The sequence below is a fragment of the Glycine max genome, chromosome 4 (genome assembly GCF_000004515.6).
Source record: "Glycine max cultivar Williams 82 chromosome 4, Glycine_max_v4.0, whole genome shotgun sequence".
NCBI classification, from domain to species: domain Eukaryota; kingdom Viridiplantae; phylum Streptophyta; class Magnoliopsida; order Fabales; family Fabaceae; genus Glycine; species Glycine max.
In genome coordinates, this window is record NC_016091.4 from 45,639,825 (window position 1) to 45,659,120 (window position 19,296).

The 19,296-nt window shown below is 32.7% G+C and overlaps 2 protein-coding genes and 1 non-coding gene across 3 annotated transcripts; 1 reads left to right on the plus strand and 2 right to left on the minus strand.

Moving 5' to 3' along the window:
- Positions 1–406: 406 nt before the first annotated feature.
- LOC100788095 (uncharacterized) lies at positions 407–4,813 on the minus strand. Its single transcript, XM_003522388.5, has 2 exons — positions 4,624–4,813; positions 407–3,317 (listed from the first exon to the last, which is right to left on the minus strand). Exon 2 carries the CDS (start codon positions 3,133–3,135, stop codon positions 694–696), a length of 2,442 nt encoding a protein of 813 aa, XP_003522436.1. The 5' UTR covers positions 3,136–3,317; positions 4,624–4,813; the 3' UTR covers positions 407–693.
- An 8,225-nt stretch (positions 4,814–13,038) lies between these two features.
- TRNAR-UCG (transfer RNA arginine (anticodon UCG)) lies at positions 13,039–13,112 on the plus strand. Its single transcript has one exon. It is a non-coding gene; the product is annotated as a tRNA-Arg (tRNA).
- Positions 13,113–13,605: 493 nt separating this feature from the next.
- On the minus strand, positions 13,606–18,426 carry LOC100784744 (protein NUCLEAR FUSION DEFECTIVE 4). Its single transcript, XM_003523102.5, has 3 exons — positions 17,951–18,426; positions 15,353–16,302; positions 13,606–14,713 (listed from the first exon to the last, which is right to left on the minus strand). Exons 1-3 carry the CDS (start codon positions 18,272–18,274, stop codon positions 14,239–14,241), a joined length of 1,749 nt encoding a protein of 582 aa, XP_003523150.1. The 5' UTR covers positions 18,275–18,426; the 3' UTR covers positions 13,606–14,238.
- Between the last annotated feature and the right edge of the window lie 870 nt (positions 18,427–19,296).

The following is a 19,296-nucleotide window of genomic DNA, read 5'->3' on the forward strand; positions in this document are numbered from 1 at the left end:
ATAACAAAAAGTCCCTATCTCAATCTCAAGCTCTCTCTCTTTCTAACAACTTCATAACGGGCTAGTGCTAAGAGGAGGATGCAGCTTCCTAAAATGGAAAAAAAATCCAGTTTAAATAGAATCTTAACATAACATGAGTTTTTTTTTTTTTTTTGTATTATTAAAAAACTGAATGTATTACTGTTTACTAGTATTGTAAAGGTTTAAGACTTGTTTTAATTTGTTAGAAGAACTTAATTCATGAGGAACTTGAAAATTATGTATGCTTTGATCCTTGAGGCATGAGAAAAAAAATTGCAGCTGGTGTACAATTTGACCAGCTGTATAGCTATAAGGTCAATACAAGATTTTTCAGTCGAAAGAATGAATCCGAAAAATAGAGATAAATGTTTCCAGTCGAAAGAGGTGAACTGAATGATAATGAAGTTTATTGACTTGCAGAAACTAATAACTAGCTGCACATTGGCATTTCAGAGAGTTGCATAGATACAACTGAAATAAAGTCCTGAGGGCAAAGGTAATGCTAAATGCAAAACTGTAGCCCCGCCAACATACAGCAAAAACAACAAAAAACTGTTCTAATTTATGTTTGAATTGGCCACTGTAAACTATAGTTTTGTTGACTAATTAAATCTGCTATCTCTGGCTAAATGGAACACAGAATCTCTTCCAGTCATTAACAATTAACATTACTTAACACTTCACGGCTCTCTTTTCCCCTAGACGTCTCCGCTTATATACAAACAAGATCTTGGGTTTCCTTTCCTTCTCTCCCAATTCTTCATCAGAACGTTCTTCCTTAGTTGTCAGGCAGCTCTCAGACTTCCTTTCCTTCTCTCCCAACCCTTCATCAGAACCTTCTTTTTTAGTTGTCAGGCAGCTCTCAGACTTCCTTTTCTTCTCTCCCAACCCTTCATCAGAACCTTCGTCCTTAGTTGTCTGGCACATCTTGATCAAACCCTCCTCCCTGGAATTCTCTTTGTGCTTCAATTCATCTTCCACAGATTTTTCAGTTGTCATTAGAATTACTTGCTCCAGATCCTCGGCTAACACCTGAAGAAGTTCCATCGGAGTAGCAGCAGGATCAAGCTCCAAGCAACCTTTCGGAGCATTGTGACCCTCTACACCAGTAAGCCAGTGTGAAGGTACCTGGTGGGAGAAACGAAACATCTCCGCCTTTGAAATATTCTTGACCTTTCTTGGATCGGCATTCTGGCGGAATACTGTCTTGAAACCTGAAACCTTAACAAGTGGGGCAATATTCACACCTTTCTCTTCACAGTAGTCTTCAAGCACCTCCACCATGTCATATTTCTGTATGATTTCATCTTCAGTAAATTTATTCCAGTCAAGGGACCAGTTCCGATACAAAGCCCATACGTCACCTTTCTTCGGATATATATGGACAACCCCTCTTGAACCTTTTGTCCACTTAACCCTGTGGGAGAAGGAATTAAGAGTGCTATAGGATACACGCTTTCCTATTCTGAAATCTCCGCTGGTCTTGGGAAAGCCAGAACTGACCCACTCTATTGGGGCCAATTCATCATTGCTTTTGGCATTCAACCAGCTAATCCTCATATTCAAAGGATTCTTTGAGATTACATCATGGATTAAGCAATAGTAACGCGGCATGCCATCATCATTATCATATGCAGCCCATACCTGGTTCTCACCAAAAGCATTTTCAGTACGGTCTCCATCAAAATCATGGAAATCTGGGTCTGGAACATTCATTGAGAGAGAACCAGGCAGCTCTGGCTCTAGATCAGCAGAGAAACACTTCTTGTTGACGGTCTCAGAATCAACAACTTGTGCACCAGGTTTTACAACATTTCCTTCCCTTTCTTTGCCCTTCTCTCTGATTTCTGTGTCAGTATTCTTTGACTTGTCTAAATTATTTGATGCAGAAGAAGCTTTCCATTCATCAAGCTTTTTAACAATCTCCTTCCGAGCCTTTTCCACCAATATGTTCTTTATTTGATGCTGTGATCTGTCCCTAACACCAGTGCGTTTGTGATTTCCTGCAGCATTAACCCTTCCTGATCCAAATTCATTTGCCAAGTTTATTCCTTCATTTTGAGATGCTGTTTTGTTTTCCATATCTCTTCTATCACTACCAACTTTATGTTCATCAGTGGGCCTGTTTTTCCTTGGCCTATCTCCTTTCATAATAGAATTTGAACCAAAACGAGAGGACTGAAAAGCTGAACCAGCACCAGTTCTATCAACAGCATGAGCATTCCCAAAATGGGCATCCTCCCTCAAGAAAGTTGCTGAATCTTCATGCCTTCTCTTCAAATTCTCAGATGACATCCTAAAAACACCAGGAGCTTCTGCAGCACTAGAAGCTGATGCTGGAACACGGGAAATACCATCAGGCATAGAGAAAGGACCTGACCCAAGTGATGAATTGACAGCAGACATAGGCGTCCTTCCTGAAAAATGATAATTTCTTTCCATTCTCATTGAGTTGAAGTTATGTTGCTTCATCTGAGTGGATGAAACATTTCTGTATCCAGGTGGAGGCAATGTCTCGGAAGCCAAAAATGGCTTATGACAGCAGGTACAGACAAGATTGCTGTTAACATAAACATTATGGTACTCAAAATTTGTCTTGCAGAAACTGCAAAAGGTCCAAAATGTGGGTTTCAACAACACAGGATTAAAGATGTTACTATGCGAACCATTCTGACTGGCTGGCATAGAAGGTTTCCCACCAGGATTTCCATTACGCCATAAATTGCACTTTTGGTCATAGGTGATTCTCTTGGCTTTATCAGATAATAAACTCCAAGCCTGTGAGATAAGGCTAAATGCCCCATCTGCACCTACGGATCTATTTTTATCAGGATGCAGAGTAAGAGCCAGTTTCCTGTATTGTCTTCGAATAGTTTCTTCATCGGCCAAAGGTTGCACACCAAGGATCCTGTACCAATCAAGTTCTCCATTAACTCTATCTTCGGAAGAGATATACACCTCAATAGTTGCTAGAAATTGAGGAAGACCATCAAGATTGGGATATAATTCTAGAGCCTTCTTTGCGAGTATTCTTGCCCCTCCAAATTCCCTCTGTAAAAGCATCTTCTCAGCAAGTTTTTTAGCCCTTAAGGCACCATCTTTATTAAATTCCATGCTAGCCAGTATGTTTCTGCAAATGTCACTAATTACTCTTGTTTATTTCCTTCCTTAGAAGTATACATCAGGGTGATACCAACAAGGAGGAAGGACCCAACAATAAATATTGACACCCAAAACCCGACAACTCCACATGCACAATAAAGATGATTCCTTCAATTACAGAAGCCCGATAAACCCTGTAAATAGTCCAAAATGACATAACTACATTAGCAACAAAGGAAAGAAAAAACATGCCGATAACAACATAATGAAATCTTAACAAATTAACAGAATAACGGTTAACAGATAACAAAATTCTTTCCAATGCTTATTACAAGCCATTAATTCCATACATTTTACCTAATTCCTAAACAATCAGATAACTACAAATTCAGTGAACATATTTGAGTACTGGATTTCCAAAAGAATTAAAGAAGGATGACAATATCATGACATTAGATTTCCAATACATTTCCAAATTCAGTCCCCTGCAACCTTCACCAACCACAATCAGGGAATAACCAAACCCTTGCTGATCATGGAAAAGGGAATTGCAAAGGGGAAAAGGAACCATGACATAATCAAAATGCGCAAATGCCAAACTGCAGTTTCTACTTTCAGTCACTCCTTTCAATAATAGGGCAAAAAAACAAAGCATGCTTCTTTATATCTCTTAAAAGTAAATTCTCGCTCATGTAGCTCTTCAAATGAACATCTTTAACAATCAACCACAATTAACAACAAAAAGAGGAAATTAAAAACTAAATTCAGAATTTAAGAGTCTATATGATTCTCTTTTAACCTCTAGCTTACAGAAACTATTTTTCTAAAACAATTCCATTCTACTCCATAATCAATTTCTCATCTAAAATCAATCTAGTTTTGAAAATTGTTTCCAAGGCAAGTTGTTTTGAAAAAGCAAAACAGAAATGTTTTCTCATCTTCATTTCCAATTTTCATCTTGTTCAACCTATCCTTCAATCCCACACCCTACTTTGTGCCTTGCACCACCCTCCACAAGCAACCTTGTGCAATTGAATTTTGAAAACATTAAACAATTTTTTGAAAGAAAAAAAAAATCAAACAAGCCCTAAAACTCTCACCTACAAAAGGGGCAAAAAATCGCACATGCAGAACCTTCAAATGAACAAACCAGAACCAACAATGAAAACAGAAAAAAAAAATTCAAAATTTTGAAGACTTTCAATCACGTAAAATTCAAAGTTTCAACTTGTCCACAGTAATGGGTTGCAACACCGCACCGTCGCGGTCTCGACAGACCACATTGGAGGTTCCGTTACGGTTACAAAAAAAAAATCAAATAAACAAAAAACCGTCCAAGAAACACAGAAATCCCTTCAACATTATTATTTTCCGAATGGAATCAACTACTACCTCTGCAGACACCAACAATCGAAAACCAAAAACACAATCACACAATCCAAAACCACATTGATTCAGATAAAATAGAAAAGCAAAAAAAAAAAAGTAAAAAGGCCTCACCTGAAGGAAGACACACGAATGAAGCGTAGCGGGAAATTGAGTTGAGAAAACTCTCTGTGTTTTTTTTTTTTTCTGAATAATTTGGAAAAACGGTGGCTTTAAGAGTTGAGAGGAATTGGGCTCCGATCAGAGTTTCAAAGCTTAGTCTGTGCGGTGCATGTTTAGGCCATCATGGTGAGAGGTTTTTATAGTGTTTCTCGTTCACCTCTGAAATTTTTTTAAACAAGGCAAAAAAAAAATTGCTTTTACCTGATAGTATAATAATAATAATAATAAAGCTACAGTTAAAAAAAACTAATAAGATATGAAAAAAATCTTATTAAGATTTTGACTGTGGTAATACTAACGTTACCTTGACCAAACAAGGTAATTATTAGTAGTATTACTATTACCCAACATTAGTCTTATGGTAATTTTTTTTTTTTACATATTGTAAATGGATATTAAAAGTTTAAAACCTTTTATGCTATTACCATGTGTGTAGGGCCAGATATCTATCAAGTTGTGTCTTTGAAACGTTGTGTTGTTTTGTGAAAGGATGCTTCAATGAAACTAATTAGTAAAGTAATTTTTGTAGGATTAAATTTCTTGTATATGGTAAGGTCAATTAAAGATATTTTTATTTTAATAGAATATCCGAAAAATTAATGCTTTTATTAATAGATTAATAGACTATCCTTATATTTTCTTTTTCCTTTTCTCTTTCTACACCCTATATGAGGCATTATAGAAATATTAACAATTTCCCCCCTGTATCAAATGTATCATGGATTAGTACCATTGAAGGAGCATTTTTCAGTGGAGAAGAAATGATGCAGTATATTCAGTTAATTTTCATCCAGACAATATTGTTTGCTGGAGTTTGTTTTTCTAACTCTTTCAGATTGCAGTTAATCCAAGTGAGATGGTATTTGTTGAAATAATGAGGGTAACTTTCATGTTACTTAATACAGTTCTACCTCTTTTACCACTCTAATATATATATATATATATATATATACACACACACAAATAATCATAATCTGGTTTTCCATTCCTGCACATATTGATACTTCCTTATTTATTAGTCTTTTTGAGCACAAATATAGATATGCACACGTGTTAAAGTACCTGCTATAGACGATTGGATTCTGAGGACTTTGTTGTACACTATTCAACTTTACAGGGGATTTTCTTCCATAATTGGAGGCTACCTGATATGCCAAGAATCTCACAAAAAAATAATGCTGTTAATTTTCGTTGATGGAATTTTGATGCATTTTTCATAGATCCTACGGCATTCAAATTCATAGTAAATGCTCAGTTTGCATGATAGCAAACGAAGAATTATGAACAAGCAATTACAAAACATTGCTCAAGGTAAATCCAATGGTGCTTTCTTATGATGCCTGTTCACAAACAAAAGACCCTTTAACATTGTTACTTGTATTTTCTAAACTATATATATGACCTTCTTAAGTGGTTTGCCAGCATTCGCATTCCATCAATTTTTATAGATCACAATGAAAAGCTGGAAACCTGATTATATCCTATTAACTAACATGGTCTTTGTCTTCTAATCATTACCTGAGACTTGACATGATTCCTTCTCAAATAAAAAATCATCTTAAGTTATTATTTAACCAAGAAAAGGTTGGTCTTGTCATTGAGTTTATTTGAAGCTTAGCAGTAATTCTTTAACTTTATGCTTTGTCATTCAATTCTCAGCAGAGTTTTATACATATGGTGAAAATAAAGAAATTCTTGAGACGCACATGCACAGATATAGCAAATGAATTGTGAGAACCCTTTTCTCCTAGAACCTTAAAACTAACACTTTTCATAAAGTTCGGCATAAACTCTTAGAGTTTTAGACAATAATAAAACTTTCCATGTTGCAGTTTCCTAACTCCTAACAATATCCTCATAAGCAGGGAATAGCTTATGTAGCTTTTTAAAAATAAGTGAATACCCCTTCAACCATATATACTGCTAGCAATGACACATGAGAATAATACAGAATCATCAGGACAAACAAGTGCCAGAAAATTGTGAAAATAAAATATAATTCTTCAAGCCAAATAATAAAAACTGAAGCTAGAATAATTGTTCGGTCACCCTATTTACTGAACTCCAATGTCAATGGCATTGAATAAACTATTTTTCTTTTAGCATGCAGCACAAATCAGGAGTAAGCAAAACATATGTAAGAGAAAGGACTAACTACAAGCCAGTTTCCTGGGAGACTTGATGGTTTGGAGTAATTCTTAAGCTCCAAGTCCTCAGTTCGAATTTAACTACAAGAATTTCAAATATATTCCTAAATTAGTTGACACCTTATGATGATCTTGAAGAAATAATCATGAAAGTTGCAAATGCTGATCATGACTAAACTACATATACTTACATATATTTATCTGTAAGTATCATTATATTTTGATGATATATAAATCTGATTTGACCAATGCTTGCAGTAGTTATAAAAGTCAGTGTTAGTGAGAGGAATATAACCTTTAAAAAGTCTTCACTATGGCTTCCATTAAGGAGGAATCTTCTCCTCTATGACATATCTCCATTTCACCCCCTTCGGCTGCTACTTGAATAAACTTACCTTGCAATTGAGCAATTCTCTTTTTCCTTTTGAGTTTAATTGCTACAATGCTACACATTGTATAGAATAAAGGTTTTTATACACTCAACCGATTACAATTCATGGTATGTTTGACTTTTAAGGTGATTATGATAAGACTCAAACTTTATATGATATTTTTTAATATATATTTAACCACTTGTGTCCTCGATTAAATTAGTGATTTAAATTTAAATTCAGAGAAAATGCTAGGAATAATAATTTAAATTTCCGTGCCTTCAATTAGTGATTCCAAATGCATAATAAAATGCAATGTTCTTGGAATTATTTTTTGGCCTATGGAAGATCTCACAATCATCTATGGAAAAAGGGAACAACATATTTCAATAGCCTTGGAAAGGTGAAAAGTCATTAACACATACTTATCTATTCTTAGAGAAAGTCACATTATAACTATATTTAGCGAGTTTGGTAAAAATTTGACTCATTCAAGTCTAAGTGAACAAGTATGAGTGATCACTTGTAGTAATGAGTGTCTCTTATGAGTGAATCTTTTCATCATCTTTTATACCTCTTTAAGTTATTTATTTGAGTTCGTAAGATGATATAATTGATACACTGCTTGGGATTTTTTTTAAGTTTACACTTGTAACTTAATGACTTGATTGAGATAATGAACAATTTGTTGAAGTACTTCCCTAACATAGACAAAAGTGTTGAACAATGTAAATTCTGTCTTCCGCTATTTTATGTGATATATCTTGTGTGTTCTCATCTTCAATTTTTGGGGTGTGTGGAATGGAACCTTCCAAAAAAAAAAAATATTTTTGGCCGTAAAATTTTAAGTCGTGTTACAAAATACATACCATTTTTTATAACAATTTTTTTTATCAGGCCATTCATTTTATTTTACATTGCTTTCTCTTCTATTTTTATCTCTCAATTTATAAAATGCTGTAAAAATATTAAGCAAGAATAGAATTTTTCTCATGTGCTAATCAATTTACAGAACAATTCTTTAGCATATGTCCGTGTTCCATGTAAAATTGTCTTTTGTGCCATCAGCTATGCATGGTGATTCCGCAAACGGATTTTTCTTTAACCGATACACCAGTTTTTCATATAAAATTGTCTTTTTGTGCCATCGGTTATGCATGCTCAATTAGGAAACGGTTTGTCTTTAACCAATTCATCAGGGTATTTTTCTTTTCTCAATAGAATTAGACAGGAATATCAAATGTTGTATCACGCAAGATAATTGTGACTGAGCAAGTAGACTGAAAGTATTCGAATATAATAACCATCTTTTTAGCAATAGCAAGTCGTTCCTCAACGAACATCAGAACATGGTCCTCACAGAATATAAGTCCTCAGAAAAAGTGATCTCTTGTGGGAAACCAAATCTTTAAATTCCATTAAAATAGTTGTGAATGGTCATATGCATGCTATTCATATTTCCGTGGGAAAAAAGATGGATATTAGGATTTTCATTTTTCCCCTGGCAAGAAAGCATATCTAGTGTATGAAATAATATTTTCAATAACCATCTATATTAAATTTTACCTCAAATTAAAATATATTTTTCATGCTTATGAATATCAAAATATTTCAAATTCGTTCCACTAATAAATTTTTTTTGCTATCTTAAAATTAAAATCCATTACTTTTTAATCCAGATAAATTCAACATGTCACTTGTTTATTGGTTCAAACATGGGTCATGAGAGGAGTAATTTCTCAGAGGTAAAAATCGCCATAAATACAGAAAAAAAAATCCACAAATTTATAAATCCCTCTACCCTAACCTTTTTAATCTTCAAACCCTCTAAATCATAGATTCATAGCAACTCATCCCCCAAAACGAACCTTAACCTCAAACCCAGTACCGTCTGCACCCACCAATACAGCCACAGACTCAATGCCATAAAACCAAAGCCAATAGACACTCAAACCCACACACCAGAAGCATAGCTACGGGACCAATAACGCGTGCCATCACCAAAATCCACCAATAAACCCATCCGCGAACCTTCCGTTAATCGGCGAAGCCTTTCGCGCAGGAAACAAGCAATTCACCACCGTGAATATCAGATTGTAACACCACCACACGAATTCCTTACCTCTGCGAATCCCTAAACCGTAACACGGCCACTCGCGGGCATTGCAAGTCGCCCTCTGTCATCGTGAGACACCATCGCCGCTTTCCGTCCACCGCCATGAAACCCGAAGCGGCAATCTGTTCACTCTCTGCACTCACCCACGAGCCACGAGTCCCAAATCCCTCTTTCTCTCGCTGCTTGTTGTTGTTCTGGTGCACGTTTGTTTGTGTTCAATTTTTAATCTTCAATTTGAGGTAATTAAGGGGCTTTGCTGAATGTTTATTGGGCCCGACAATTTCAAAGGAATAAGCTTGGGTCTAGTAAGATGAGGTTGCACTTACTTGGGCTGCTATATTAGGGTTATTCTTCCTGCACCAACAACTTCTTCTACACCCAGCAAGTGTTGTGAAAAGACCAAATTATCCTTCAGTTAAAAATCAAATACACCATCCCTTCCCACACCAATCACCCACGCCATTGACGCCTCCTTTCCCTCCCTGCAGCACCGAGAATCCGTCTCTCCCCTCCGTCATAATCAACATGCATTAAACCATACAAATTCGTATGGTACATGAGGAAATCTGTATAAGCATACAGATTGGTATGATCTATGAATTATCAATCCGTATTTTTTTAATTTTATATATTTTTATATTTAATAAATTATTTATTTAATAAAAAAATTTATTTAAAATTTAATTTTTAAATTTTTTTGTTATTTAATTAGTTTTTAAATAACTATTTTAATACTTTTATATATTTAAAATAGTTGAATAACAAAAATTAACAATTTTTATAATGTATATATTTTGAAATTTAGTTAAAAAATAGGTAATATTGTATAAGAAATTTTTTTATTAATATGTTTGTATAAGTATTAAATATTTATATAAATATTGTTTTGAAGTTAAAAAATATAAAAATTAATATCTTCATTCATTTATAAATATTTAAGAGGTTTAAAATAGTCATTTATAAAATAATAAAGTAATCATTTATTAGAAATAAAAAAAAAATGTACTTTGATTTTAATCATGCATTTTAGTTTGCTAGAATTAGTGATTTCAACTATAAAAATTTAAAAAATGAATTTCAACATTGATTTCTGAATATATAAAATAATTAAATATTTATTTATGAATAATTAAATTTTAATTTATAAAATATTTAAAATAAAATTGTAGTTTGATTTTGATGATGTATTTTTTATTTTGCTAGATTAATCATTTAATTTTAATTTAATTTTTTTATTACATTTATTAAAATATACTACATTTAATAATACAATAGGATTGTAGAAGATTTTTTAGTTAATTTGATAGTTAGTTTTTGAGTGATAGAATGAAAAAAAAATTATTTTAAAATATGAAAGTCAACTATTATTTGAACAATGACATTACTTGATATTAATGTGCAAATTTGTAGATTATGGTTAGAATTAGAGGATTGCGTCGGACTTTAGGTAGAGTTTTAGGAAGAACCTTAGGTAGATAGGTTGTTGGTGATGAGGAAGAAGCCCCTTAACGTCGAAGACCCACAACATATGCACATAGACAATGAGCAGCTGAAGCTGTTGTTGAGGATGTTGACCATGTGGATCATGTTGCTAACAAAGTTCATGAGCAGCCTCAGGAGCCAATTATGTAGGTGCTGATTCAGAGGGTTTTCCAGGCGAATCCCATGATACATCAGTGTTGACATCATATGTTGATCACGAGGCAGCCAGAGTTTGAGTTTGGGCAGGAGAGGTAGTTATTTGTTTAACTATATCATATTTGAATAATTATTTATCATTTTATTTGAACTAATTAATTTTAATTATTTGCAGGAACATAGCGAGTTGAAGTTGGTTTCTCATGGGAGGAAGGTAGAGAAATTTGAAAGGCATGTACCTAAGATTGAAGGCATAGTGGCTATTACAGGATTAAGTTCTCTGATTATATGTTTATTGGAGACAGGTAACATGAGACTTTTATATGCTTTTGTGCAGAGGTAACACAAGAAAACTAGTAGTTTCCATCTACCGATAGGAGAACTGACTATAATCCTCGATGTTGTGGCATCCTTATTACATATGTCCATTATAGGTGTCTTCCATACCTTCGATGCTATTGATGTAGACGAAGTCGTGAATTTGTTAGTTGAGTTGCTTAAAGTCAGACACAAGAAGCAAAAGATGAGAGTGAACAATACTAGTATATTACATTGAAATTGATAAGCATATATATGAAAATTTTTATTTAAATTTTCATATTTTATACATTTGCATAAAGAAGTTAATATAATAATATTTACACAAATATTATAAAAAGTATAACTAAATTTATAAAAAAAACATTAAAAATATATTTTTTTAATTTTTAAAAAAATATTTAGATTATACGGATTGACAATCCGTAAGTTTCATATGGATTGTCAATCCGTATGTTTATTACGACACAGATCTAACTTGCAGACAAAAAAAACTTACCTCCTTCACCGTTGCACCAAAACACCCACCAAAACGACAACCACGTCCTGCGAATGATCATCGCAACAGTTCACCTTGACCAAATCAATCACAAGACAGAAGGAGGAGCTCAACCAAAAGGATACGAGAATGGTGTATGAAAAAAAAAACCAACAAACATAGAAGAAGAAGTTTATAGAGGTAATTTTAGAATTTTCAAAAAATTGTTGGGTGTAGAAAAATTATGTATGGTTTAAGAAGAAAATACTGGTATTCTAAGACTCAGTTTTGTTTATTTTAACTTGAGATTAAGCCAAGTAAAAAGCAAAGTAATAAAACAATTTAGGTTCATCTAAAAAATTATTGTGTTCTTCCGTGCACTATGAAAATTCGTGGCCAGGGTTGGGAGAGAATGATTGTGAAGATGAAATTTAACTTCTACAGACGCGATTGTGGGTGAGAAAAGTTAATTTGATATTGTTGGGAACAAAGAACTATGAACTGGACACAGTATTGCAGCACTTTCACACATGAAGAAAATCAAGGAACATGTACTTGAATGACAGAATGATAAAGAAGATGAAGACCAAGAAGGTTAGGAAAGAATTAAGAAGGGTTCAAAAATTTGTGGCAAACTTTTTGCATTTTTAACCCGAAAAAACCATCTTTTAAAAGGACCATATTTTGTGGAAAACCATATTTTGATATTTATAAAGACAAAAAATATATTTTATCATAAAATTTATATAGAAAACTTCCATAATTAAACTTTCATAATGTGAGTTTTTTTTAAGGATTTCTTTAGTGAAAAAACTGTTTCTTATAATTTCTTTTTTATTGGAGCAAATCTACATGTCAGAAGAGTTTCTTAAAAATAAGATTTATATCTTCTGCATGCAAGAAACTGTTTTTTAGTAATAAAAAATAATATTTATCTCATACATAGCAATACCATAATTAAACTATAATGAAGTGAAAATAAAAAAAATAAAAATGTGAATTTTTTGAAATTTCTTGAAGTTTCTTACGATTAGAATAAAATTGTGTATGAATTTCTTATAAAAAATGAATTAATGATATGGACTAAATTTGAAAAATTATTATTTCTTTTTATTTGTTTATTGAGTTTTTTGTCTGTATGAAATAATTTAGAACAATAATTATAATGGGATGGAGTGAGTTGAAAATATAATAATTTGTTTAGAATTAGCATATTAACATGGCAAGAACAGTCTAAATATAATAAAATATAAGAATTTTTGTTAGCTAAAAGAATAAGAGAAACACTGTAGCTTCTAAGACCGCATAGCGCAGTGGATTAGCGCGTCTGACTTCGGATCAGAAGGTCGTGGGTTCGACTCCCACTGTGGTCGTATTTGCTAAGATTTAAGCTTTTAAATATAGTCTTTTAAGGGAGTTTTCCAAAACAAATAGTCTAAATAAATTCTATTATATTTTACTATTTTCTTTTTTAGATTCTCCATTTTATTTAGCTTCTCAATTATATTTTACTAATACATAAATCAATTCAATTATTACATTATTGAACTATGATTTTTTATCATTTTTATATTTATCTGATTAATCTTTTAGTCTTTCTTGAGAAGAAAGTATCTAATATTAGTATTTCAATATACGTGCAAATTCTATAAATCTTTTTTTTTTTACTTTTTAAGTCAATAAAAAATAGTAAAAATACTTCACATGCTAATTAATTTCACTTGGTAAAAAATGACCTAGTCATTATAAAAAAAATTATTTATATCAATTAATAGTTAAATAACATAAAAAAATGTACGACAATGTTGTACATCACCATGCTATCAATACCATGATAGTATTTTCCTAAAAGAAACCAAGGAAGGATAAACATAAAAATTTGAATGTAGATTTAACATTACACTAATATGATGATTCTTATTGAACAACAGCTGAATATCTAGCTGATCAAAGCAACAAATGCCCTTAGATATACGGGAACACACATAACATACGATAGGAAACTGGTTTCATAACAAGTCTTCCTTCCCCCTAGCAAGCGGTTCTATTATTCTATTACATAATTCCCAAGCATGTAAAATCAACATGGGAACGGGGTATGAAAAAAATATTACAAACAGAGAAGTGCTAGCAACAAATTTTCTAGCACTGTCTTTCTGATACCCTCTTTTATTAGTTAAAATTCATGTGATTCTTACTAATTTGTAAATAGGACCTATGAAATAAGAATGAAAACTAACATATATCTAATAGAATACACATGAATTTCACCTGACAAAAAAGGAGTATATGAAGAAAAGTATTAAATTTTTTTACTACTAGCATTTCTCTTAACAAATATTAATCTGAAGAGCCCAAAAGAGAGACAAGAGAGGCAGAGTATATGCACACAACAATTCAACACAATATTCAAACCGTAGTGAGACTCTCCAGTCTCCATTGATTTCCTTAATAACTGGAACATGTAACTGATGTAAGTTTTCCTATGCTTGCTCCCCTTTAAGTTCGAGACTCTCCATAAAGCTGTGCATAGAACTTCCTTGTTCTGTGAGCAACAATCAAGCTCAAAGAAGCTGCACATAAGCAAACTACTGCTAAAATTCCAAATGTTATGGAGAAGCAAATGTTTCCCTCGCAAAGAAGCAAGTCATTGTTATTTCCAGTGAGCATTTGGTGCTTTGCTTGCTGCTCCGCGTAATAGTCGTATATTGTGCTTGCTACAAATCCAGATAGAAAGAGAGACCCTGCTGGGCTAGCCATAGTGAGAAAATTGTAGAGAGTTCCAAAGTTCTTTAAGCCAAATAGCTCTGAAGCTGCTGCTAAAGCAATTGACCAGTGGGCACCATAGCCAAAACCGTTGGATATGGCCACCACGTAAACTTGTCCAACCAAACCCAAGACATAGTAGCAAAGTCCCAAAGACATCCCTGCTTGAATCACTGCCAATGCAGCAAGTCTTGGGTACCCAAAATTCCTGTTTGAAAAATCATGCAATAAGACACACGTGTGATTATGTGTTTCAAAGTGGGAGATTCTAACATAAACACAAGTAATGCCCACTTTAGTCCATGAAATTTAAGTTTAGTCTCTAGTTTTACCAAACTCTCCCTTGAGTCCCTATTTTAGATTTTTATAACACTAAGAATTGAGATTCAAGAGAGAAGTGTAGATATGAATAAAAGAAAAACAAGTATAAACAAATATAATAGGTGATATGATGCGATAGGAAGAAAAAGAGCAATAAGAGGTGTCAAATGAGTGTTTATAACTAAGAGGTGTTCATATATCATTTGTTATTAAGATTATAAATTCAGAAAATTACAAATTTTGAGGGGATAAAAATAGGAAAAATTATTAGGTAGTTTCATATCACCACATCTATGATTCCAGACTTCCAGCTAATCTCTATATAACATGTATCCAAGTTTGTCAGTTTACGAGAAAGAATTGATAACACACAATTATATTTCATATGAAAATTAGTTGAACTTAGATCACCTAAAAATTGGTTTTGTAAAGAACTAAAATAGTTAGCAGTTAAAGTCTCAAGAGCTAAAATGAGGTATATTCTTGGAAGATACACTACAGTTCTAAATAAGAGTAGAGATTGTACCTTACTATGACCTCCGAGAAGTAGCCACCACCAACACGACCAAGGAAGTTGGATATGCTGATAACTGAGACATAAACATTGACATTGTTGTCTCCCAATGATTGGCAAATCTGACCCATGTTATTTATGATTGTCAAGCCCGATCCACAGCCCATGACAAGAGAGAAGAACATGACCCAAAAATCAGCCTTGGCCATTGCCTGTGACAAGGTGAAATCCTCTCCTCTATGGGGCCCATTTTTTCGCTTGATCTTCTTCACAGCTTTGGTAACAGCTTGCCAAAGTCTAGCTTGAAACTGAAAAACATCCCTAGGCCCTTCTGACAGAGGCAGCACCTCTAGCTTCGAAGGATTCTTCTCGTTTTCGAAGTGCTTGGTTACTTTCGTAGTGCTAGTACTACTCTCCCCAACAAAGTGCTTAGGCTTAGTTGCTTCTAGCATTGGTGGCTCCAAGAGGGCTTCTTGGTCAGCACTTTGGGGTCCAGAGAAGAAAACCAAGAGAATGGGAACTATGATAGGAAGAAATATGAGAATGATCAAAATAACTGCAAACAATGTGATGGTGCTTTGGTCCAAATCAAACATGTTTTCTAGCAACAAAACTCCCATCAAGTAAGCAGCCAAGAGAAGGCAAATGCTGTAGATAAACGTGAAACCAGTCCCATCGGAGGATCTTGATTGTCGATAACTCTCAACTGGTCTTATGATGAACATGAAGGTTAATGAAACCATTGCAGGTCCAACTGCTATGATGAAAATGAGAGAGGCTTGGTCAGGGAGTTGGATCATGGCTATTAGCTGAGTCCAAATTGCACCGCTAAGGCCAACGAAGCCCTTCAATATTCCCACCACGGGGCCTCTGCTCTCGGGGAAACTTTGCACGCAAGAAACTAGTGCTGCTGTGTTGTAATATGTTGACCCGTTTTGTCCCACAAAGATTACAATGCATAGCTGCAATGCATATCAGCACCTGGTTAACACATAACTTTACCAGCATGAATTGGGCTCAAGTTTCTCCCAGTGTGAGAACACGCAGCACAACCCATCAAGTAATCAAGCAAGGAGAAGTGGATTTCAACTTGTGATTGGTCATGCTAAGCATATATAGAGGCTGAATTGGAAGTAATTGTCACATATAAGAACAAAAGAATATACTATTGTCTCTATAGGTATGACTCTTTTTTAGTTTAATTCATATGTACTTACTATGTTATAATTCTAATAGATAACATAATGTTACAACAGTAACACTGAGTGAAGATTAAATTAAAAAATTTATTGTATAAACACAAAAGAACATATTTTATTCTTCCTTTTTTTAAGTTTTATCCAAACACTCAAGTCTTACCAATAAAACCTTTTCATATGAAACGTGTCTGCGGTTCTCCTGTCTTTTTATAAGATTTTTTTAAAAAAAGTTGTTTGTTTTTTGTATAAGATTCTCTTTATTTTTTTGTTGTATTATTATTTTTTTGAAATACCTTTAATTAATTAACAAGTTTTTTGGCTACAAAATAATAAATGCTGGAAATTAATTAGATAAGCCTTTTCTTTCTCTGGAAGAAGATGAGTAGTAATTATTAGAGTTTCACATGTTGATTTATGAAGTAAAACATTATTTGGGATTAGTTTTTTTAAAAAAAAATTTACCATTTGAAGGTAAATTTTAAATTAATATCCGAAAAAACATAAGTTGTAACAAATGTACTTCTAAATTGAAAGTCTTAATATTTGTTATGACTATTATCTTTTTTTACACTGAAGTAGTAAAAAATTTTATGATTTCATTTTTTTAAAATATGAAGATTTTTACGACTTTAAAGTCGTAAAGAAAATAAATTTCTTTTTTTATTGAATTCATAAATTAATTTAGGATTTCAATTTTTTAGTAAATACTTTTTTATTTTAATTATTTAAAGAAAGTACTTTTATTAAATTTAAAAATATTTTAATACTTTTATTAAACAAAGTACATTTTAATATTTTTATTTAAATTTAATTTTTTCATTATTTTTTAATTTACAAAATAAATAATAATTTTAACATTATTAAAAAATATATTAAATAAAATAATACAAAAAATATAAAAATATTAAATAAAATTTAAAAAAATAAAACATACATTAATTATTTAAATAATTAAAATAAAAAATTACTTATAAAAATAATTAAAATCATAAATTAATTTATCACTTAAATAAAAAAAAAATATTTCCTTTACGAAGTCATAAAAAACTCTTGTAATTTTAAAGTCGTATTTAAATAAAAATAAAAAGATCCCAATGCATGTTCTGATTTTCAATTCAAAAGTTATTTTCCTTCTAAGTGTTAATTTAAAATTCATCATTTCAGAAAAAAATCACACCTATTTAATCGTTTGGCCTTAGAAAATGATATAGAAGGGACTACAGCAAAAGTCAACAGAGGAAAGAATCCTATGTTTCTGGAAAACAGGACAAGAGAGATTTGTGAGACACAATATAAATGATCCAAAATTGTTCACCATCTACCAATTACAGTAACTAGTTTTGATGTAGAGAGGCAATATATTTCCTCTGTTAAAGAGAAAGAACCCATTTGATTGTTGAATTGAACTTACCAACCACAAAGGCAAAGCGGGGAGCTGGTGAGTGACGACGAGCCAAACAAGGCCATAGCCAACAACATTCTGCACGACCCCGACAAGTATAAGCCCCCAAACAGGGGAAGCCTGGCTGATTTTTCCAGCAAGAAGACCAACGTTGTCACCCAAATCCTTAGCCACGCTCAAGAACGCCACCTGCTTCTGGTTGAAACCCATGCTGCTCTTTATCACCGGCGATATGCTCCCGAACATGTAAGATGTCCCCGCAAACGACATGTCCCACATCGCGCACACAAACACCACCCATCTGTGCCCCACGAACCCCTTCACCCAACCCATGTACCTTGCTTTTCAACAACTGTGAGATACGAGGGAGTAGTTGCTTATTGCTTATCAAGCTCACCTCACATTCACATGTAATAGCTACGGTCAGTTATATATATATATATATAAACATTAAGTAGGTAAGAAATAAAGTTGTGACTAATTTTGTCTGATTGTCATGTGTGTTAAGAGTTAATGAATACGATAAGTATTTGTATAGTTGGATAGATTTCTTCCTTATGAATTAGTTTTTAAGTGAATTTTTCGGATGTTTTTGTTGTCTTTATTACACTTTAATATGATATCAGAGTTAGATTTTGTTCAGTAATATGGTGTGGTGGATAGTGTGACTAGCTCTCACTCTATAGTGTTGAGAATATATTCTTTTGATTTATTTATATTTAATAATTAATCAAAATTTAAACCTTTAATATTTTTTTTATTAAAGAATATAAATCGTTATAATTTTGATAATGCCCAGTCAATTATCTTGAATCGGTGCAGTTCAGTATTTTGCAACCTCACTTGTTTCGTCACGTCATGTGCTGTCCCTATTTGGGTCGTTGTAATGACATTGTCCAAGCAACATTATTCCTTTTTTTTTTACACACTTTATTTATTGTAAACGTAAAAGAAAAAAATGTGTCGGCATGCTATTTTTAAATAATTTATTTAACGCTTTTAAGTTGTTTCTTATTTAAATACTTGGGTTTGTTCTTGAACTCAATATGTTTACAACACGTGTAGTCTTGTTCTTTTTGTATGTGAAAGTTTTTGAGCCGGCAAAATTTTCTGGTAAGAATGAAAACTGCCTTAGAAAATCTTTGTTTTATAATAAAATAAAATATTACACAAGTAACCGGAAAATTACTGTTTCAAGAACAGGGAAAAAGTGTCTTGCTGACATTAAAGAAGAATTTAATAACTGTTTTTTTATAATAAAAAAACTCAAATTAATTGAATCAAGTTAACAAAAATTTGAATAAAAATAGAAGAAATTAATAAAATGATCATTTTTTTACTTAATATAAAAAATA